Raw genomic sequence first — 23290 nt, 5'->3', positions numbered from 1 at the left:
AATTAATGAGTTCCTTGTTTTTCAATGCAACATAGTATTCCATTATGTGAATATACCACCGCTTCTCTATCCATTCGTTTGTTGATGGGCACTTGGGTTGTTTCCAACTCTTTGCTATCGCGAACAAACCAGCGCTAAACATGGGTGTGCATATGTCTGGTTCGGTGGCAGTTCTGGTTTCTTTAAGGTCTATTTCCAGTAGTGGAATTCCTGGGTCTGTTCCACTTTCTAATGTGGATTTTTTTTCTAGTCTTGTTTAATGCCAGTTTCTATGTCACTATTACTGTTGTTAGATGCCACTGAGTTTATTACAGCTCATATAGATCTTATGGACAACAGATCTGAACCTTGCCCTATCTGGAGTCATCCTTAAAATCTCTGATATACACAAGCCATTGTTATAATCACCTTGTCAATATATTTTGTTGAGGATCTTCTTTTTTTGTCTGACTCCCCACATTTCCCATCATGATGTCCTTTTTCAAGGGCTGGTCTCTCTCTCTCTTTTATTTTTATTTTTTTTTTTTACTGGCTTCTCTTGAAAGACAAAATGTATGTGAGGTGAAGTTTCACAATCCTTGCCTCTGAAGAACACTCTGGTTGCATATTCTTACTTATTCAGTGTCCAACTTTCACACACGAAATACATGCAAGGGAACCCTACATGGTAATTTAAAAGACCATGGCTTAGATCAGACACATCTTAGTCTTTAGAGTGACATAATTGCTCTTACACACTTTGGAGAGGTCCCTTACTGCATAATTTCTCAGTGAATACATCTTTTGATTTCTTGACTGCTGGTACCCTGGGTATTGATTGTGGATTTAAGTAAGAAGAAATTATTAACAATATCAATGTTTTCTCCATCTATCACATTATTTATTGGGGAGGATTTTTGTTTTCTTGGTGCTGAGATGTAATATATATTGTAGACTGTAGTCTTTGATATTCTGCAGCAAGTATCTCAAGTTTCCTTCACTTTAGGCAAACAAGGTTTTGTCATCTACATAACACAGATTGTTAAGGAGTCTTCTTCCAATCCTGATGCCACATTAATCTTAATATCAGTTGGCTTCTTAAATTGTTTGCTCAGCAGACAGATTGAATTGTTGTTAGATGACATCAAATCAAGCACAACTCATTGAGACCCTATGAATAACCAATCTGAACACTGTCCTATCCCATGTCATCTTCACAATCTCTGACACACTCAAGCCCATTGCTACAGTCACTATGTCAACCCACTTAGTCAAGGGTCTTCCTCTCTTTTGCTACCCCTCCACTTTTCCAAGTATGATGTCCCTCTCTCAGGAATAACTTCTCCTAGCAACATGCCCAAAGTATGTGAGATGAAGCTTCATCATCTTTGCCTCCAAGGAGCATTCTGGCTGCACCTTCTTTAAGACATATCTGCTTGTTCTTTTGGTAGTCCACATGTTAAAATGATATAACCCTGAAAAACACTTTTCTGTTTTTCATGGAGTATTTCCTTGTTCTATTTGGTCATCTACTTCTTAGCCTGGGTTAAGTTTAGGTTTCACATGAGCACAATTATGTGTTCTGGAATACCCATTCTTCTCAATGTTAGCCATAATTTGTATGATCCACATAGTCAATAAAACATAAATGAAACATTCCTATGGTAGCCTCTGCTTTCAGCCAAGATATATCTGACAATAGTGATATCTGTTGTGCCATGGCCTCTTCTGAATTCAGCTCAAATTTCTGCTAGTTACCTGTGGATGTATTGTTCTGGTAATTTTTAAATAATTATCAGCAAGATTTTTTATCCATATGGTATTAATGACACTGTTCTATAACACATTTTGTTGAATCATCACTTATATATCACCACTTCCTAAACCACATGCCTCTGGAAACTCTATGAACAGGAAAAGCAATGCTAGCTATGGAAAGGCATTAAGTCTTTCGTTCATAGAGTCACTATGAGTTGACCTCGACTCCATGGCAATCATCAACAACACGTATTCCACCCAGGCTCCACACCAGCCAGCTGGGCTTCTTACCCATTTAATGTTTGAGAATAGATTGAGATCGTTTTGGTCCCAAACTTCTAATCATTTGCTTTACTGGATAAAACTGTGTCAGAGGCTCAGGGGTTTCTGGGGGGAATTGTGTAGTGGTGGGAGAGGAGGGGTGGTCACCCCTTATTGTCCGCCCCCTGGCCACCTCCTCCATATATTACACTATGGGAGCTCTGGTGGCCTAAAGGTAGGGTCTGAGTATGCAGTAGAATTATCTGGGGGTATAGGAGGGAGTGACCAGGGCAAAGGGAAGGTGAATGTGAGGGACGGTGGATGCTGTTGCTAGAGCCAGACAGGAGAAGAAGTGGCCTGCTTTAGGGTGATGGCTTTGAGTCACAGATGTTTTAGGATCTGACATGTGGCAAATGGAAGGCCGAGTCATTCCTAGGACAAGCTTTTGCTAGTGAAGGAGTCTACCTATGAGCATGACTGACTTGGCCTGAAAATCTCATGGTGAAGGAAGCATTTATTTTCTAGCTCTGGGCCTGCAGTCTACAGTCACTTGAGGCTTCCCTCCATCTCCAGCCTTCCCTCTGACACTGTACAGAATGTTTACACAAAGTGACAAAGTGACTCTAGCCACCTTTCCCACTGATGCTGTGACTGGGATCCTATTCAGGAAGTAGAGGAGGGGCGGGGGAAAATCTGTGATTAAAAGAAACAATTTTATGGGGAGCTCTGGTGGCCTAGTGGCAAGGAGCTGCAACTACAATCCCAGAGGGACACGGTTCGAATCCACCAGATGCTCTGCCGGGAAAAGGAGGAACAATCTCCTCCTGTACCAGTCAGATCTGATTTGACGGTACACTCACACAAAAAAATAAAAAAAATAAAAAAAAAAAGAAACAATTTTACTTTCACTCAAATTAGTTAATGAACTTATAAAAGTTTTCTCATGTGTGATGCCCTTAGTGTCACTAGGCCTCAGCGGTCTCGTGTATAACATGTGAGTATAACTAGGGGGTAAAGGAATGGTTACTATAAAAGCCACCTGAAGATTGAGAACCTTTATGGGAACTCAGTGGCTTAATTGCTGATCTGTTGATGGTTACCACCAGTAGGTCCTGTGAGGGGAAAATGCCCCAATGTCAGCTTCTCTGCTTTAAACCGCTCAAAGTTTTTTAATTTTTTTTTTCTGCTCGAAGTTTTAATCCAGGTGGGTTAAATGAACACCCACTGATTGCTCAAGGACTTGGGGCTAGTAAAGGGGACGGGCCAGTGTGGGGCCAGTGGAAGCCAAGCTCGAACTTTAATCTTCCAAACTTCAATCTGAGAGTTGGTCCTTTCTCCACTTTTGCCTCTCTGCTAGTTGTGCAGTTTTTCTCTAAGTTACTTTTCATTATGAAATAGTATAGTCAGTGTCTTAGTTACCTAGTGCTGCTGTAACAAAATACTACAAGTGGAGGATTTTGGCAAAAGAAATACATTCTCCTACAGTTTAGGAGCCTGGAAGTCAGAATTCAGTGGGCTAGCTCTGGGGGAAGGCTTTTCCTCTCTGTGACTTTGAATGCAGGTCCTTCAGGTCCTTGTGTCCTTTGAATATCTGTGAGGCTGGTTTCCTTGAACATCGCCATATGTCTGGGCATCAGTCTTCCCCTGGGTCTGAGAAGTTCTCAGCTCAGCAACCCTGGGTGCAAAGGATGTGCTCTGCTCCTGGCTCTTCCTTCTTTCTCTATTCGCTTTGCTCTTCTGTGATCTCTTGTGCTCAGGCCACACCCCAGGGAAACTCTCTTTCCATCCTCATTCCCTTACAAATAATTGGTTCATCTCATCACCAGAAATAATTACATATAACTGTAGGGGTTTATTTGGCTTTGTTTCTAGGTGGGGTCACAGTTCAATCTGTTACTTATTACCCTTTAAAATTCAAAACCCACGGTCAATGGGTTGATTCTGACCTTCCGTCAAGTTTCTAAGGTTGTAAATCTTTACAGAAAACTGCTCATCTTCCTCCTGCAGAACAGCTGGTGAATTTGAACTATTGATGTTCAAGCAGCATAATGTGCAATGCACTGTGTCACTGTTGTTATGTGCCATCCAGTTGCATTTGACTAATAGCTGGTTCTCCAGTGGGTTTTCAGAGTTAGTAAATCACATGAGAGTTGATTTCCCATCTTTCTGCTCTGGAGGAGCTGGTGGATTTGAACCATGTGCCTTTCGGTTGGCAGTGCAGCTCCTTACCACTAGGCCAGAGCTCCTTTTTCATCCTTTATCCTCCATTGCCAAAATTCATGTCCTCGTCTCATGTAAAGCACTTTCACCCACCAGAAGTCTTAAATTTTAAATTCCATCCTGGAGCAAAATTCCTCTTCATCTGTGGGCCTTTGAGACATAGGTTATCTGTGCAGTGGTGAGCAGGTACAAGGTAGACATTTCCACTATACATGGGAAATATTGGAAGGAATGAATGACTACTGGGCGCCAAGATAGTTGTAAATCTATCTAGATAATTTACATTATCTTTCAAGACCTGAAAATAATCCCCTGTTCTCTGAGACCATCTAAGCAGTGGTGAGGCCCTCTAGACTCTGGGAACTGGCCATGTTGTCTGGATTCTAGGGGGATGCTTTTCAGTCTTGGGCTTTAGCTCTGTTTCCCAAGCTCGCTGGAACAGTAACTCTGTTCCTTCAGTTTTGAGCTCCTCCATTCTCCCAGTCCAGTCAAGTAGTGACCCAACTCTTTTAGCTCTGGGGAACAGATACAGAACCCAAATATTCAGGCACTCGTGAACAGCAGCCCCACACTTGAGAAGCTATGACTATCTGACACCTAGGTAGCTAGGTGGCCTTACTCTTTGAAATCCCACAGTTCCACCATTTGAGACCCCCGAGGTCATGGCTTTACTCTTTCACAGTATGGCAGCTCTGTTACCTGTGTTCCTTGTCTTTTCAGCTCCTGTTTTCTGCCTCCTTGCCCTCTCATCCTTTCAACCCTTGGACATCTTGGGTTAGCCTAGCCTCTACCTTGTCTGGCCAAGTGCTACAAAAGTGTATAGTTCCACTGAAAAGTGTCCAGGAACATTTCACTATGCCAGTAAGCCTTGGTACAAAGGGGCTCAGAAGATCAGGAAGCCCAGATTTTTCAACAATTGCCTGGAGACACCCTACTCCACCAGGAAACCTTCTGTCCAAAGGTGCTCAGCTCTCTTGTTCTGCAGGTCAGTTCCTGAAGTGTCTTACTCTTGTCTTCTGGTTCTTCTGTTATCACTTTTCTGTGGCTGCTCCTTGCATGGGGTCCGGTGTTATAACTCTTCCCAATTTCTTTTGAGCCCCCACCAGAAGGAATTGCATTTGTTGTCCATAATTCCACCATAATTCTCTGGTGGGCAATCTAAGCTTTTACTGTTTTAAAACTCTCCTACCTTCTACTCAGTGTCCGGTTCCAAAACTGCTCCCACCTTCCAGGTGTCTATTAGAGCAGCATTCCTTCTTCTGGGAACAGAGTCTGTCTTAGTTATCTAGTCCTGATATAACAGAAACATCATATGTGGATGACTTTAAAAACAGAAATTTATTCTCTCAGAATTTAGAAGGCTAGAAGTCTGAATTTGGAGTGCCACCTTTAGGGGACTATGTTCTCTCTTGGGGAAGGTCCTTGTCTCCTTTCAGCATCTGTGGGTGTGGTATTCCTTGGAGAGCTCTAGGTGCTTTGGCATCAATCTTCTGGTTTAGGAGAGTCTTAGCAAAGGAACTTTGAGTTCAAAGCTCTACTCCTGGCTCTTACCCCCACCCTAGTGGTACTGAGGTCTCTACTCTGTTCACTTCTCCATCCTTTTATCTCTTGTAAGAGTAAAGGTGATGCAGGGCATAACCTAGGGAACCCCTCTTTACATCAGATCAGGTTGTGACCCAACTAAGGCTATTTCATCCTACCCTAATCCGCTTACAGCTTACCTGCTGATCTTATCAGATCACATAAAGAGTAATGGTTACATCCTCACATAACTGTCAAATAACTGAAAATCATCATCCAATCAAGTTACATTTTAGAGGGACACAATTAAATTCATGACTCCATCATAGAAAATTAAAAGTATACAGATGTCAAGAGCATTCCAAATTTATATTTGTATAATAGCTCTCTGGTGGCTTATTGGTAAGCAATTGTGCTGTCAACCCAAAGGCATGTGGTTTGAATCTAGAAGCTGCACTGTGAGAGAATAGGTAGTCTCGTTCTGTGTGATTTACTGCCTCTGAAAACCCAATAGAGGGTCAACTATGGTTTGGCTCCATCTCAACAGTACAAAACAACAACAACAACAACACATATATTGTTGTTACTGTTAGCTGCCATGAGGTCACTCCTGACTCATGATAAGCACATATACAACAAATAAAACATTGTCTTTTCCTGCACCATATCCATGACCACTTGTGACTGGCCTATTTAGGGTTTTCACTAGGTGATTTTTCAGAAGCTGACCTCCAGATTCTCATCTGGAATAATTGCTAGAGCCTTTCGGCATCACAGCCACAAAAATGCCTCCACTGACAGATACATAGTGATTATGGGTGTAGTTTATCAGCCAGGAACTGGAACTGGTCCTGTCTTTAGTGTGGAAGGCAAACATCCTGTCACTGAACATTCTGCCATCGTTCTGTCCTACAAAAGCATCATCACTTGAGTGCATTCCCAGTTTCATAGCGAAAGAACCTAATCTTCATTCAGAAGACCAATTTAACAGAGTGAAATTCCAGACTACAAGTGATATGGAGAAGTTACTTCGGGGAGTCAAGGGACCCAGATTTCTATTCTGGAAATGTCAGCAGGGATCATCTAATTTCTTAAATGGCTCCTATATAGGATGAGAGGGCTGGAGGGAAAGCTTTTTGGAAGGAAGTCACTTGGCCCTGCTTTTTTTGGAAGGAAGTCACTTCTTCCTAGAAGGGCTTCCAAGAAGTTATGGATGGCTATGAATTTGTAGGACTGTGGAGTTTGGAAGGAGCCCTGGTGCATTATATGTTGAGCTCTAGTGACCTAGTAAGAAGCTGTGCTGTAATCCTGAGGGCAAGTGTTTTAATACACCAGATGCTCCAGAGAAGTAGCATGAGCAATCTTTTCCTGTGGGATTTACTGCTTCTGAACACACACTGGCAGGAGAGCTATATGAGTCAGTTCTGACTCAACGGCATGCAAAAACATCACAACAGCACAAGGAAAGGCACCTCCGCGTAGTCAAAGTTTCAGTTAGTAGCTGATCACTTCATCAACCACAATTCCCAGGGACTTTGATCCATTGTGGTGGTGTTGTTAGGTGCTGTCAAATTCACCACAACTCGATGACCTTATGAACAGGCCTGAACCTGGCCCTATCCTGTGCCATCCTCATCATCCCTGCTATCCTTGTGCCCAGTGCTCAAGCCACCGTGGCAATCCTTCTTGTCAAGGGTCTTCTTCACCTTCACTGGCTTTCCATTTTTTTCCAAGCATAATGTCCCTTTCCATGGGATAGTCTTTCCTAGCCACATGCACAAATTATGTAAAATGAAGCTTTGCCATCCTTGCCTCCAAGAAGTGTTCTGGCTGCACTTTCTCCAAGACATATCTTCTCTTTATTCTTTTGGAAGTCCATGGGATGTTTATTACTTTTCTCCAACACCACAACTGAAAGGTATCAATTCTTCTGTCATCCTTATTCATTGTCCAGCACTCAGATACATAGTAAATGTCTCAAAAGACCATGGCTCAAATCATGTACTCCTTAGTCTTCAAGCTGACATTATTGTTCTTCAGTAAGTTGGAGAAATCTCTGAAAGCAGACTTTCCCAGAGCAATTATGTCTCCAGATCTCCTAATTGCTGGTACCAAAGGTGTTGAATGTGGATCCAAGTAAGATGAAATCATTGACAGCCTCAATCTTTTCTCCATCTATCAGGATATTGCCTGTTGATCGAGTGGTCAAGATTTTTGTTTTCTTGATGCTGACATGTAATCCATATTGAAGGCTGTAGTGTTTGATCTTCTGCAGCAAGAGTTTCAAGTGATCCTCACTTTCAGCAAGCAAGATTTGTCATCTGCTCAACACAGGTGGTTGATGTGTTTTCCTCTGATTCTGATGCCACATTCTTTTCTGTAGAGTCCAGATTCTCGAATGGTTTGTTCTGTGTACAGATTAAATAAGTATGGGAGAAGATACAGCGCTGACAAATGTTTTTCTTGATTTTAAACCATGCAGTGTCGTCCTGCTTTGTTTAGACAACACTCTCCTAGTCCAGGCACAAATTTCACATGAGCACAATTAAGTGTTCTGGATTCTCATTCACCTCAATGTTACCCATAACTTGTTATGATCCATACAATCAAATGCTTTTGCATAATCAATAAAGCACAATAGACATCCTTCTAATATATATCTTGCTTTTAGCTAAGACCCATCATTAATCTATTTATCACTCAGTTACCCACTTGCCTGCCTACCTGCCACTCACTAACTTTTCATTCCGTTTCCTCCCTTCCTCCAGCACATGTATCCATTCACTTTTCCAAAGGAATATTTACTGATCAACCACTTTGTGCTAGGCACTGTTTTCACAGTTCCCAGGGCAATGTTTAGCATGATACCTGACACTTCTAGACATTATTGTTACATGCTGAAAAGTGGGAACTGACTCAAAGCTGACACTGCAGTGGATTTTCAGAAATGGTAAAAGGCGTGAGAGGAGAAGTCCCACCTTTCTCCCTCCGAGCAACAGGTGGATTCAAACCTTGTGCCTTTGAGTTGTCAGTGCAACTTCTTGTCCATTAGGCCACCAGAGCTCCTCTAGACCATTAATGATCATTGATAGGTGCTCAAATGCTTTGAAGTACCTATTAATACCACAGAAAACCAGTGGGTACCCCAATCTCAGCAGACTCATTCTCCAGACCAAGTAGTCATAATTATGGCGGGGGGAGTTGGGGAGAGAGGGAGCAGGTGTCTTGGTCTGAGTCAACAAGATAGATGTAATCTTCCTTTCCACTTCCAAGGATCTCTCTGCTGTCTGTTTTATCATTTCTGTGCCCCACCTCCTGAAGCTGCTGGTGTTGGCATGTGAGTGATTTCCTGTGGTTGCCAGGGGAGTGCCAGTGTGTGTGCATTTTCTGTGAATTGGATCTCCCTGTACTATCAGAGGACTGGGCTGGGTTGGCAGGAGGCAGCTGTTCTTCTAACTTGGATTTGAGAGTGGAGAGGGCTTTGGTACAGAGTGTTAGCTGGGGGAGGTATTTATAAGATCCACTGCAGGCCGTTCCCAGCAGGAGTGCCAATTTATCAGAGGCACACAGCGACTTCACTTCTTAATTAGTTTCCAGAAGTGGAAGACAGACTGCTTTCTCTTGGAGGGTGGTGGGGACACAAGCCTGGCTGAGCCTCAGGGTTCTATAAGCAGCTGAACAGTGGAGCCATGGAGTGGAAAGGGCAGAATGCACACTCATTTAGTCGCTGTCTATGTCTCTTGCTTGTTTATTTTTGGAACAGCATGAAATCCAGTAGATCTAATGGGAAGTAGTAAGTTTGTGGTGCTGCCATCTCTAAAAGGGCAGGGAAGGGACAAGAAGGCAGGGCAATACTGTCTACAACAAGCTGCAGACCCAGTAAAAATATGTGGCCCCTAGGTGCTGTGTGAGACTGGTGCCATGGGCGTCTCTCCCCTCCCCACCCCCAGGCTTTCCCCTCTTTCACTCCCTGGGCCTCTGGTTTTCTGTTTCTTTTTCAGAGTATCCAGCCAAGATCCCTAGTAAAAGGAGTTACTTTTGGAGTCAGAAAACCCACTCAAGTGACTAGTCGTTGCTGGGTGTTTCCTGCCTACACTTTGCTTACTTTGATATGGTTTACAAGGTAAATTCTGAAATTCAGAGGAAATGGGTAGGAATGCCTACAGAAATTTAACCCAGGAATTTTTAATATAATAATAATAATAATAATAAAATCAGAGTTTCTGTTGTACATAACGTTCTTATTTCACTTTTCTAGTAATTAATTTTTATTAATTTCTACTTCTTTATAGAAATTATTCAAGAAGCCCTGGCCCAAAAATTAGGGTGTTTTTATGAAATTATATAGCCCTAGTGACCTGTTATTGTTAGGTGTCATTGAGTCGAGTATGACTCATAGCGACCCTATAAACAGTAGATTTGAATCCTATCCAATCCAGTGCCATCCTCATTCTCTCTCATACACTCAAACCCATTCCTGCAGATACTGTGTCAATCCGTCTCGATGAAGATCTTCCTCCCTTTTCTGACACTTCATTTTTCCAAGCATGATATCTTTTTCCAAGGAATAGTTTCTCCTAGCAACATGCCCAAAGCATGAGAAATTAAGCTTGCCATCCTTGCCTCCAAGGATGGCTCTGACTGCACCTTATTCAAGACTGGAGAAGTCTTCATTCTTTTGGCAGTCCATGGGATATTCACTACTCTTTTCTAACACCACAGTTCAAAGACATCAGTTCTTCTTCTGTTACCCTTATTCATTATACAACTTTCAGATGGATAGCAAGTAGTGGAAAAAGACCATGGCCTGAATCAGGCACACCTTAGTCTTTAAACTGACATCATTGCTCTTCAGTACTTTGGAGTGGTCCTTGATAACAGATTTACTCAGTGCAATATATCTCCTTAACTTCTGTCTGCTGGTGCCAAGAGTATTGATTGTAGATCCAAGTAAGATCAAATAACTTCAAACAGTTTCAATCTTTTCTCCATCTATCATTATATTGCCCACAGCCCCAGTAATACGATTCTTTGTTTTCTTGATGTTAAGATGCAATCTATATTGAAAGCTATAGTCTTTGATCTTCTTCATCAAGTGCCTCAGGTTCTCCTCACTTTTAGCAAGTAAGGTTGTGTCATCTCCATTATGCAGGTAGTTGATGAGGCTTCATCTGATTCTGATGCCACATTCTTCTTCATAGAGTCTGGCTTCATAAATATTTCTTCAGCATACAGACTGAATAGGTATGGAGAAAGGACATACCCCTGATGCATGCCTTTTTCTGATTTTAAACCACACAGTGTTCCTTTGCTCCATTTGGACAACAGCTTCTTAGTCTAGGTATACATTTTGTACGATCACAATTAAGTGTTCTCGGATTCCCATTATTCTTAAGGTTAGCCATAGTTTGTTGTGATCCACAAAGTCAAATAAATGCCTTTGCTTAGTCAGTAAAACATAAACATTCTTCTTGTATTCTCTGCTTTCAGCCAGGGTCCATTTGACATCAGCCATGATATCCCTGGTGCCTCTTCTAAACCCAATTTGAAGTTCTAGCAGTACTGTGTCAATTTACTGTTCTAGCTGGTTTTGGATGATCTTAAATAATATTTTACTTGCAAGTGATATTAATGATATTATTCAATAATTCCCTCACTCTGTTGGATCACCCTTCTTGGGAATGGGAACAAATATGGATCTCTCCCAGTCAGTTGACCAGGCAGCTGTCAACCAAATTTTCTCACATATACTTTTTCTCACATATCCCAAAGAAAGGTGACCCAACTGAGTATGGAAACTATAGAACAATCTCACTGATTTCACATGCAAGCAAGATTTTACTGAAGATCATCCAAAAACGACTGGAACAGCACGTCAGCAGAGAACTACCAGAAGTCCAGGCTGGGTTTAGAAGGAGTCGTGGTACTAGGGATATTTTAGCTGATGTGAGATGGATCTTAGCTGAAAGCAGGGAATACCAGAGGAATGTCTATCTGTGTTTCATTGACTATGCAAAGGCATTTGACTGTGTGGATCATAACAAACTGTGGCTGACTCTGAGAAGAATGGGAATCCCAGAAGACTTGATCGTGCTAATGCGAAAGCTATACTTGGACCAGGAGGCAGTTGTTAGAACAGAGCAAGGGAACACTGCATGGTTCAAAATTGGGAAGGGTGTACACCAGGGATGCATCCTATCTCCATACCTTTTCAGCCTGTATGCAGAACAGATTATCCGGGAGGATGGGCTCTATGAGGAGAAATGTGGGGTCAAGATTGGTGGACGATTTATCAATAATCTGTGTTATGCAGATGACACAACCCTGCTCGCTGAAACTGAAGAGGACCTGAAGCATCTGCTGCAGAGGGTTAAGGACTGCAGCCTGCAATATGGATTGAGGCTCAATGTCAAGAAAACAAAGATTCTCACCACTGGACCAATTGGCAGCATCAGGATGGATGGTGAAGAGATTGAGATTATACACAGCTTTAGTTTGCTTGGCTCCATAGTCAACAGTCTTGGCACCAGCAGCCAGGAAATTAAAAGGCGCATTGCCATGGGAAAGTCTGCTGTTAGGGACCTCTCCAGAGTACTGAAGAGCACTGGTGTCTCCCTGGAGACTAAGGTGCGTTTGATACAGGCCATGGTCTTCACAATCACTTGTTATGCATCAGAGAGTTGGACAATGACCAAGGATGATAGAAGAATTGATGCCTTTGAGCTGTGGTGCTGGAGAAGAGTATTGAGAATACCATGGACTGCTAGGAAAACAAATAGATTCGTCCTGGAAAGGGTTAAACCAGGTGGCTCCTTGGAGGCAAGGATTTGAGGCTCTGTCTAACATACTTTGGACATGTTGTGAGGAGAGACAGGTCCTCGGAGGGGACATCATACTTGGGAGGGTGGAGGGACAGCGCAGGAGGTGAAGGCCCTCTATGAGGTGGATTGATTCAGTGACTGGGATAATCAGGATGGGAGTGTCAGAGACAGTGCGATTGGCACAGGGCAGAGCAGAGTTTAGTGCTGTTGTACATAGGGTCACTATGAGTCGCAAGCGACTCGACGGCATATAACAACAACAAACAACAATACTTGTGAGCACATCTAGGGTTGCACTTGTTAGTTGGAAAATGTCAATCGATATCCCCTCTATTCCTGGGGACTTACTTTTTGCCAGTGTCTTCAGTGTAACTTGAACTTTTTAATTACTATTCAGATGATGCTTCCTCAAATTTTTCTGTATTGACAAATTGTTGTTGTTGGTTTTTAATTTTGATGAAGTGCAATTTATTTATTCTTTTTAAAAAATACCAGTTTACTTACAAAATTAAAATAGTTTTTCACAGAAGTTCTGATGTGACCAATTATTTTTGGTACAGTGAATCTGTGTATTTTTTTTCATCTTCTTTTAAAGCTTAGTTTGCCCATGGCCTCTTTCAGTATTGCAACTTGAGACTTGAATTTGTTTTTCAGTTCTTTCAGCTTGAGAAATGCCAAGAGAGTTATTCCCTTTTCATTCTCTGATTCAAGTTCTTTTCACATTTCATTATAATACTTTGTTTTTTCGAGTTGCCCTTTGAAATCTTCTGTCCAACTCTTTTACTTCAGCACCTTTTCTTTGTTTTGGCTTCTCAGTGTTCTACTGCAATTTTCATAGTTTTTTCTGACATCAATTTTGGCTTTTTCTTTCTCTTCTGTCCTCATAATGACCTTTTGCTCTGTTCATGGATGAGATCCTTGATTTCATTCCACAGCTTTCTGGTCTTCGGTCATTGATGATCAATGCTTCAAGTCTGTTCATAAGATGATTTTTTAATTCAGGAGGAAAGACTCAAGGTCGTGTTTTGCTTCTTGTGTATTTGTTTTCATCTTTTTTAGCTTCAATTTGAATGTGAACATGAGTAATTGATAGTCTGTTCCACAGTCAACAACGGATTCTGACTTCTGATATTGAGCTTTGCCAACAATTCTTTCCACAGATATAATAAATCTGAATCCTGTGCAGACTGTCAGGTTAGGTGCATCTACAGAGGCAGCCCCACCCCAGCCAGACCTGGGCAGGTGCTTGGCCCTGACAGCTCTCAGATCTCATGCCTGGTGCCATGCACCAGCCCCAAAGACCCAGGTGATCCACTGACTGGGCCAAATACCCACATCCAGGTCTCCATCCTACCCTTTCACTTAGAGTCTCAGTCGGGGCCAGAAAAGGTGTTCTGCACCATAACATTTGTTTGCCTGATTGTCTTTATGATTTACTGTTAGAGATACAACACACCTCTCTGTCAGTCCATTATATTGGGGATTAATTTGTAGGCCAATTCCTTTATAGTTGGGTACTTATATACTAATTTGTTTATTATTTTCTCTTATTAATACAGCACTTGTCTATCAGTCTACTGTATTGATGTAAGGTGTGAGTTGCTGTAGAAAACTATGTTAGAAACAGTGCCACTGGTGTGTTGAATGCCGGAAGGGTTACCCGTGGTGGACAAGTTGCAGCACAGCTTTGAGATTAAAACAGAATTGGAAGACTGACCATCCACCTCTGAACAGGTTTTCTTTGAAAACCTGGTCACCTAGTGTTAAGGAACTGCCCAACCAAAGCCACCTAGTTCAAATTCACCACCTCTTTTTGAGAGGAAGATGGATAATTTCCTTCCATGCAATTTATTGCCTCTAAAAACGTGCAGGAAGGTCAGCTATAACTTGGTTCTGATTCCATGGGACATGAAATGAAATGCCTTATGAAATTAAATAATAGCTGCAAAAAGGAAATGTCTACTGGCAATGTTTGGCTCTCTGTGATAATGACAAAAACAGCTACAAAATAGTGGTCACAGTTTGACCAAGAATTCATTACAGGTATATAATGACAACATACAAGATGCTGATACAGTGACTGCAACAATGGGCTTGACTGCGGCAGAGATCATGAGGATGGCACAGGATAGGGCAAGATTTTGATCTGTTGTTCATAGGGGCACTGTGAGTTGTAGTTGGTTCAATGGCACATAACACCAACATTGGCTGCTAGCCGAAACACTGATTGCTTAAACTCATTCAACAGCTCCTTGACAAAAAAAGACATGACAATCTGTTGCTAGAATTTCCCTTGGAAACCCTATCAGAAAATTCTACTCTGTCCCTTAATGTTGGAGATGCCTAAAAATTTACCTGGTGCCTAAGAAGAACCCTGAATCCACCATCAGCTTCAATGGAGAAAGAAGAGTGATCTTCTCCCATGAGATTTATAGCCCTATTAGTAACTCAAAGGATCACCAACTATGGATCAATTCCAATTCAAAGGCGATAAGAGAGAGAGATTATAGAAAAGGATCCCTGGTAACATACTACATTTATGTGTTGGACTCCAAGCCAGATGGTCAATAACTTAAACCCACCAATGACTTCATGGAGAAAGATGAGCGATCTTTCCCCATGAAGATTTGCAGCCTCAGAAACCCCATGGAGGGTTTCCGTGAGCAGGAGTTGGCTCAACAGCTTTGGATTGGGCTGGGTGTAGAACATTGAAAAGAACCCTGGTGGTCAGTGGTTTACCCTTTTGCTGCCAACTGAAAGTAGCAGTCTAAACCCACCACGGGAGAACGCTGAGGCCATCGCTCTTGGAAGGATCTATAGCTTTGGAGACCCTGTGGGGGCACAGTCAGAAGTGACTCAGTGGTAGCAGGTTGGGTTTTGTTTTGTTTTTTTAAATGCTATAATTTATTGTATATACTTATATGCTATTGAGTACCACTGAGTTGGGACCAACTCATAGATGACCCTCCAGTGGGTTTCCAGAGGCAGTAAGTCACATGTGAGTTGCTAACCCATCTTCCTCTCACACAGAGCAGTGGATGGATTAGAACCATGTGCTTTTACGTTGACAGCACAGCTCTAGGCACACATCTCTAGACAGCATTAGGCTGCTAGAACTCCCTATACTTATACATATAATCAAATTAATAATTCATAATCACTCTAATACTCTGTCCATTAATTTACTATTTCACATGACATGGTGGTGCCTAAGTCAGCTCGGCATTATATCTTTCCTTGAATTCATCCTGCAATATCCATGACCAAGGCCCTCCCCTCTCCAGGTTCCTCACCCGTAGATGAGGCAAAGAACCTAGAACTTTCATGTTTGGAATGGGAAAAATTATTTGAAGTTCGGAGTCTACGAGGGGGAACTTGGGCACCTGGGCTGGGGCTTAAAGGAGTTTGGGTTCATGTAAGGTATCTGGGAAGAGACTGAGATAATGTGGGGGCTACAAGGAGGTGGAAGAGACTACATGAGAAGAGCCTCCTCAGCGTCTTAGTGAGTCCTGGTCCCCCTCTCCCTGCATCTTCTGCCCTTCCTGTCTCTGCCTTCAGGAGACCACGCAGGTGGGAGTGATGAACAACAGAAACAGCCATGGATTCGGCTCTAGGTTCAGCCGTGCACCAGCTTTTGGTGGGCAGTTAGCTCGTTCAAGGATGCCCTGATAAGTTGGGCCTGTCAGTGTTATGTCTATGTGTGGCCTCATCCCATACAGAGTCTGTGATCCACTCTAAACATCAGAATGGAGCAGATATAATGTACAGTAGTCACAGAACATAATCTTAAGAAGGCCTGGTAATGTCTGCTTCTGTGTTTTTGGGAGGCTTGCTGGAAACTACTATGGTACAAGTCCATCTAGCCCGCATAGAAGCCAATGGAGGGTGCTCATATAGTGCTCATCACTGTATGAAGGGAGAGTCCCACATGGGAGTAGAGGCCCAGCCATTGCAGTGTCCAGTCTTCCAGCCATCCTCTCACTGCCCTCCCTGTGAGTGAGTCCCTGAGGATGGTCTAGCTTAGTGACACTATTATGTGATGGCAGCTTCAGCTGTATCTGACCATGGCTGTTGGAGAACTCCCTGAGACCAGTCAACTCACAGAGCTGTCAGAAAATCACTGCTATGTCAAATCCTAGAGCACTGGGGTGACTTGTGACACGGAAGTAGATAACAGAAATAATGTGCTGTTAGGATTTTGGGTTTCTGCTCTGTGAGATGACGGGGCCCAATCCTTCACAATGCTCACCAGTCCTGCTGAATGACAGGAACCAGGAACTGGCATGTTAACAAGCTCTCCAAGAAAGAAGACCTCATTTTAAAAAACACACCAGACTAACTGATATGCTGAAGTCCATACAAAACAGAATTCACAACTCAGTGTGAATTGTCCAAAGAATCCTTTCTTAGAGATAATTAATAGAAGGCAAGATATATCTAAAAGGAAATGTTGGATTAAAGGACTCTTCCATAACTCAACTCCAGTCCTGTCTTTCTCACCTTCTCTTCCACAAATCCCCTACTAAAAGCTCATTATTCTGCAGAGTAACAAAAACAGGTTTCATCTGTTGTGCCAGCTCTGACTAATTATAGTGTGTGGCTTCCTGGATGGTGCTGTGATCGGTTAGTAATGTCTGCCACGAGCACACGTGGGGATAGGACAATATACTCCCTCACCCTTGCCAGCAGCCCATCTTTTTTCTCAATGCTGTGAAAAGTCTCTATCCTTTTGCTTATTCCTTTCTTCTTTGTGGAAAGCCATCCCTACCTTCCCAAATTTTTCATTTTCCCATTTTAATCTTTTTTTGGATAGCAAAAAATTTATTTGAAAAAAATTACTATGTATTGAAAATACACATTAGAAATAGTGACATACTTCCATAGCAGTCCCATCACCCCTACAAAAGGATAAATACCTGTATGCTATGTGAATGTCATAAACTCAACTAAACACTAAATATTTTTTAATTGACTTCTTTATGAAGCCAGTGCCTGATCTTCCCAGGTGGAAGCCTTTTTCTTCTCTGCTAACCTCCATCGGCTAACACTTCATCTGGTCCTAAATGATGGTGTTGGGCATCCTCTCCCTTCTATTAACATCATTTTGGTGCTGTCATCTTTTGTGCTGTACCAGATTTTGGACTCAATCCAGAAGTACAATTTGAAGAATTGGGGAACTATTGGTTCTTCTGGAATTTACTAGCTTCACTGATGGGCAGAGGGGTGTTTGTGTTTATAAAGGAGAAGGGAGTTTTATGAGAAATATGGGTTGGAGAGAGGGTGGGAACTAGTGTGATGAGAACCGGGCTTGTATTTATCCCCCTGTCCTATTTGAAGGGCTGTCTTTGTGTTCCTAGGGAAAGGGAGTTGAGGCCAGATATCGAGGTGTGACCCTCTGAGTATCTAAGTGGGCCCAGGTGCCTAAGTATGAAGGAGAGAAGGGGCTATTGATTAGGCAGTTCTGAGGCCTCTCAGATACGACTTAGATGACTTTGGGATGGAGCTGGGAGTTTGTTGGTGTTTAAGATTGTGTGTCTTTGTGGCTGCCTGTGGTTTTTGTGGTTTGACAGTTGTGGTCTTTCTCTTGATGAGGTTTGATGCAGTGTGATTATTCTCTTGATTGGCTTTTTCCCAAAAGCAGCCAATTAGTTGAGGTGGAGTTCTCTTAGGAGTGTGGCCTGTATCTAATGTATGAGAGAGTTTGGCAGAGCTGAGTGTAAATGCTAGTCCACAGCTTAGTTCTCATGCTCTCCAGGCTACCAACTGCTGTATGTTCTTGTTAGGTTTGCCTTTCTCATAGCCTTGTTCTGTACCAGGAACTATGAATGGGACTTCCAAACCTCTAACCTTTAACTCTCACCTAGATTCCTACTGCACAATGCTGCCCTCAGATTGGTTAACTCCTAGAGCTAAGTACTATGATTCACATTTTACAGGAGGAAATTGAGGCATAGAAAACTTAAAATATGTGTGGTGTATTATTATTTTTCTGTAGAAGACTCTGGATTTGAAATCAATCTGTTAAAGTCAAGGCTAGCTCTATTTTCCCTTGATCACATGGAATAAACTATAGCATTAATATCATACAAAAGCAAAATATTGCTGAAGATTATCCAAAAATGACTTCAATAGCACATAAGCAGAGAGCTAACAGAAGTACAGGCTGGGTTTAGAAGAGACTGAGGCACTAGGGACATCATTGCCAATGTTAGACGGATCTTGGCTGAAAACAGAGAGTACCAGAGGAATGTCTATGTGCTTCATTAACTATGCAAAGGAATTTGACTGTGTGGGTCACAATAAATTGTGACTAACATTGAGAAGAATGAGAATCCCAGAACACCTGTTTGTGCTCGTGTGAAACCTATACTTGGACCAGGAGACAGTCTTCAGAACAGGGCAAGGGAACACTGCATGGCTCAAAATCAGGAAAAACATGTGTCTGGGATGCACCCTTCTCCATATCTCTTCAAACTATATGTGGAAAATATCATCCATGAGGCTGGTCTTTATGAGGAATAATGTGACATCAGAATTGGAGGGGGACTCATCAACAACAGGCATTATGCAAATGACACAACCCTGCTTGCTGAAACTGAGGACCTAAGGGATTTGCTGCAGAAGGTCAAGGACTGCAGTCTTCAATATGGACTGAAGCTCAACATCAACAAAGATTCTCACCACTGGGCCAATTGGCAGCACTATGATAGATGGAGAAGAGATTGAGATTGTTAGCAATTTCAGCTTGCTTGGGTCCACAATCAATACTCTTGGTACCAGTAGCCAGGAAATCAAGAGACAAATTGCACTGGAAAAATCTGCTGTAAGGGATCACTCTAGAGTGCTAAAGAGCAATGCTATCAGTCTAAAGACTAATGTGCACAATTACCTGTTATGCATCAGAGAGCTAGACAATGACCAGAGAGGAAAGGAGAAGAATCAATGCCTTTGAGTTGTGGTGCTGGAGAAGAGTATTGAACATACCATGGACTGCCAAGAGAACAAATAGGTCTGTCTTGGAGATGGTGAAACCAAGTTGTTCTCTGGAGGCAAGGATTTTGAAGTTCTATTCTCACATACTTTGGGCATACTGCCAGGAGGGACCAGTCTTTGGAGAAGGATATCATGCTTAGAAAGATGGAGGCACAACGCAGGAAAGGAAGATCCTGGGTAGATTGACACAGTGACTGGTGTGTCGGAGACAGTGAGATTGGCTCAGGATATGACCAGGTTGAGAGCTATTGTACATAGGGTCATTATGTATGAGTCACAGATGACTTGATGACATATAACAACAATAATAATTCATATATATAGTGCTTATCTGTTGGCAAATTTGTTCCCTAATTTCAAAAGATAGATAAGTGATTTGAAAATTCCCAACTCACAGCATTTAAAGAGATTTAATATATTTGTAGTCCACGGAGACACACAGATGAATACATAGCTGCTAAATGTGTGCAATGACATGGTGGAAAAAATTAAATTATAAAAACTTTTACTTCCCATTTACTAAAATTATGTCATAACTAATAGATATGTAAAATATGTAAATCACAATGCACATTTAGTATTAAAAAAGCAAAACATATTTCTGTAGTCTAATAACCAAGTCATTGAACTTGTGATTATTTTTTAACTGCTCAGCAAATTACATAAATGTAAACCAATCAAAAATTTTGTCTAATTTTTCATAACTTAGTATATTAGCAGGAAGCTCTGGTGGCCTAATGGCAAGTAGCTGTGCTGCAATCCCAAAGGCATACAGTTCAAGACCACCAGCTGCTCTGCAGAGAAGGTCAGGCAATCTTCTGCTGTGCAATTAACTGCCTCTGAAAACCTGCCAGAGGATCCGCCATGGTCAGTTCTGACTCTGTGGTATACAACAAGTTTATAAGCACTTTGAGAAGACATTATTTGGAGCAGTCACTCATTTGGTGAATATTATGCTTCTCAACTTTATAACTGTCTGTTACACATGCTGTTGTTGTTGTGTGCCTTTAAGTCAGAACCGACTCGTAGCTGACCCTTCAGCAGGCTTTCAGTGGCAATAAAATGCACAAGAGGAGATTGCCTATCTTCCTCCCAAGAGTGGCTGGTTGATTTGAATCACTTCTTTTGGGTTGGCAGTTCAACTCCTTACCTACTAGGCCACCAGATCTCCCTAATAATGTGCAGCGCAATCTAAAAACAACAGCAGCAGCAATTTGTCCCCTATGTTTCCCATAACATCCCCTTTTCCCACTGCGACGCAATTACCCCATTCCATCACTAATGAGAGATGCAAAGACAATGTGATGTGTGTTGTGATCACGGTGCACTGGTCCACTAACTCAATGGCTTGCATGTGAACTCACCCACTGGAAGGCATGGCAATTTGCTTCCTTAATGATCACAGCTAAGAAAACACTGTAAGCGAAGTTCTACTCTGTAATACTCTGGGCCATCATTAATTAGTTTTGATTAGACAGTAGTACTTTTCTGTGTAATACTGTGGGGAAAATCCCTGTGTGGGGAGAAGGGAGCAACTGATCACCTGACAAACTTGAGGAAGACTTCCAAGAGGAGATGATTTTTGAGTTGGGCCTTGAAGGGGAGCACTCTGGGCACCCAGATTGTGTGGTCCTGGAAGCCACATGGGCACTGAGGCCCCATATATAGGCTCCTTTATATAGGAGAAGTCAGTCCAGGGCTTGTTCAGAATGAGCCAGGCATCCACTGGCTAATGTGGTGACCATGAGTCTCAAGCACTTTCAAATGCTGCAAATGTGACAGAGAAAGTTTAGATTTCCTTCAAATTTAATTAAACTTAGACTTTATTCTGTTATTGCAAAATTTTTATGTCTGAAATCACTGCAAATTATGAAACCTAATTTCAGAACAGCTTCTTTTGATTAGCATTAATTATGAAACCTAATTTCAGAACAGCTTCTTTTGATTAGCATTTAGGGTCTAAATTGAGTGGTGCTGGGTTTTAAAGATGAAGAAAGAACGTACAGTTGTTTGTTGAGAATCATTTTCTACTGATGACATGCTAAAATAGTATTATTTTGGACATACTGAGTTAGACAGACATATCACTAAATACATCTGTTGACCCAATCTAATTTTAAAAACCCACACTAAAATAACAAATCCTGTTACCTTCAAGTAAATTGTTTCGTAGTGATCCCACATATATAGAATAAAACTAAAGCGTTTTTTAGGACTATTTTTGAAAGAGGAGCCTCTGAGCAGGTTGAAATCCCCAGCCTTTTGTTAGCAATCAGTTGTAGAACATTTGTACCAGCAAACACCTCAATGTGGCTGTTCGAAAATGGACAATTATATAGGCGATTACCTTACGTTTCTATTGTAAATGGTGTTGGTGTGAGATCTTGATCCAGTCAGTGGAGTGCTCACACTTGGAAAGGTCCTTCCAGTGAGTTTGCTGGTATAGGGGATCCTGCTTGGAGGAGTTTTTCCCTAGAAAGGTCCCTCTGGGTACATTGCAGAGGCTGGGTGTAAAAGTATGGGCCTGCTGCTGTCACCCAGGTGAAGCCCGGCTTCAGGCTGTAGCCATGGGGAGAGTATCCTTGCATGGAGGGTGCCTTCTGAGGATGCCACTGCCCTGCTTATCTGGCTAGTGGACCTGGGGAGGGCCCCCCCACCTTGACAGCTGGACATTCATGTGTAGGGCAGAGCTCTGGGGGAGTCAGTGTGTCTTTGTACGACTGCTAACTTTTCTGGAAGCCATTCTCTGAGAATTAACCGTACACCTACTGTGAAGACTATAGAAATCCCCCCCAAAACCCCACCCCTAAAAAACAGCTTTATCTGGCCTCCTACATGAGGGGAGAGTGGCAGAGATAGCGCTTTCTCTGTAACTTGCCTTTGGTCCAGATCAGCCTGAGTCGTGTATTTCTTTTTGCTAAAGACTGTGAAGGTTGTCTATGCCTCTTTGGAAGGAGTGGGAAGGTGAAGACAGACTCAGAAGATCTCTTTTCAGGAAAGCTAATGGTGCCAGGAGCAGAAGCTGTCTCCTCTCAAGAACCAAATGCTTGATGAGGCTGACGTGCTCTGAGCCAGGTGGGCCAGGCCCATGCCTACCTTGACTATGTCCTCGTTAATATTCTTGGGGTCTCGGTTCACCAGGTCTATCTCCTTGCAGTGAATGTCCTTGACGATCTGGGCTTCCAGGTCGAGGTCCGTGTTCTCATCAGCCATCATCTAGAGGTTGGTGGGCCCACCGGAGAGATTACACGTGTGGCCAGAAGGCCTGGAAATGCTGGGGCAGAGAGACTAACTAGCTTAGTGTCCCCAGACTTGTGCCCCTGCAGGCTGAACAGGCCCCACCCAGCATGCCGGCTGACAGCTGTCCCACATAACTTCAGCCTGCCTCTCGTTAAAGCTGCCCATGGCAGGCCTCCAAGCTAAAATTAAGGCTGGGGATCTGCCGGTAAGCCAAGAGAGCCTTAAAGGACGCTGCTTCGGGCCTGAGACTCACTCAAGGGGTGTGGTGTTTAGGGACATCTCCAGGGCAGGCATGGTGGGGGTCCTTGTGCCACTGCTACCAATGTGAGTGCTCCTACGAGAAGGGGCTGCAGACCAGGGAGCTGTCTGGACTATGTTATCCTCATCTGTAAAATGGGCCATAATAACAGCAAATGGGGCTCTGCCTACCTTTGTGGGAGTGAGGAAACCAGTGTGCATGAAAGGGGACAGTGTGTGAAAGGGGATAGTGGCATCAT

General features: G+C 42.6%; 1 protein-coding gene across 1 annotated transcript in view; it reads right to left on the bottom strand.

Annotated features, from left to right (window-relative positions):
- Window positions 1–22840, bottom strand: part of CAV3 (caveolin 3) — a 31086-nt gene extending 8246 nt beyond the window's left edge. Inside the window, exon 1 of the mRNA XM_006888898.1 lies at window positions 22650–22840. Coding sequence (XP_006888960.1) covers window positions 22650–22769 — 120 coding nt within the window. The 5' untranslated portion in view covers window positions 22770–22840. The remainder of the gene's footprint in view (window positions 1–22649) is intronic.
- Window positions 22841–23290: the final 450 nt, after the last annotated feature.

Source organism: Elephantulus edwardii, unplaced genomic scaffold (genome assembly GCF_000299155.1).
Source record: "Elephantulus edwardii isolate Elephantulus edwardi_28Jun2011 unplaced genomic scaffold, EleEdw1.0 scaffold00073, whole genome shotgun sequence".
NCBI classification, from domain to species: domain Eukaryota; kingdom Metazoa; phylum Chordata; class Mammalia; order Macroscelidea; family Macroscelididae; genus Elephantulus; species Elephantulus edwardii.
This window is presented reverse-complemented; position numbering and strand designations above follow the sequence as displayed.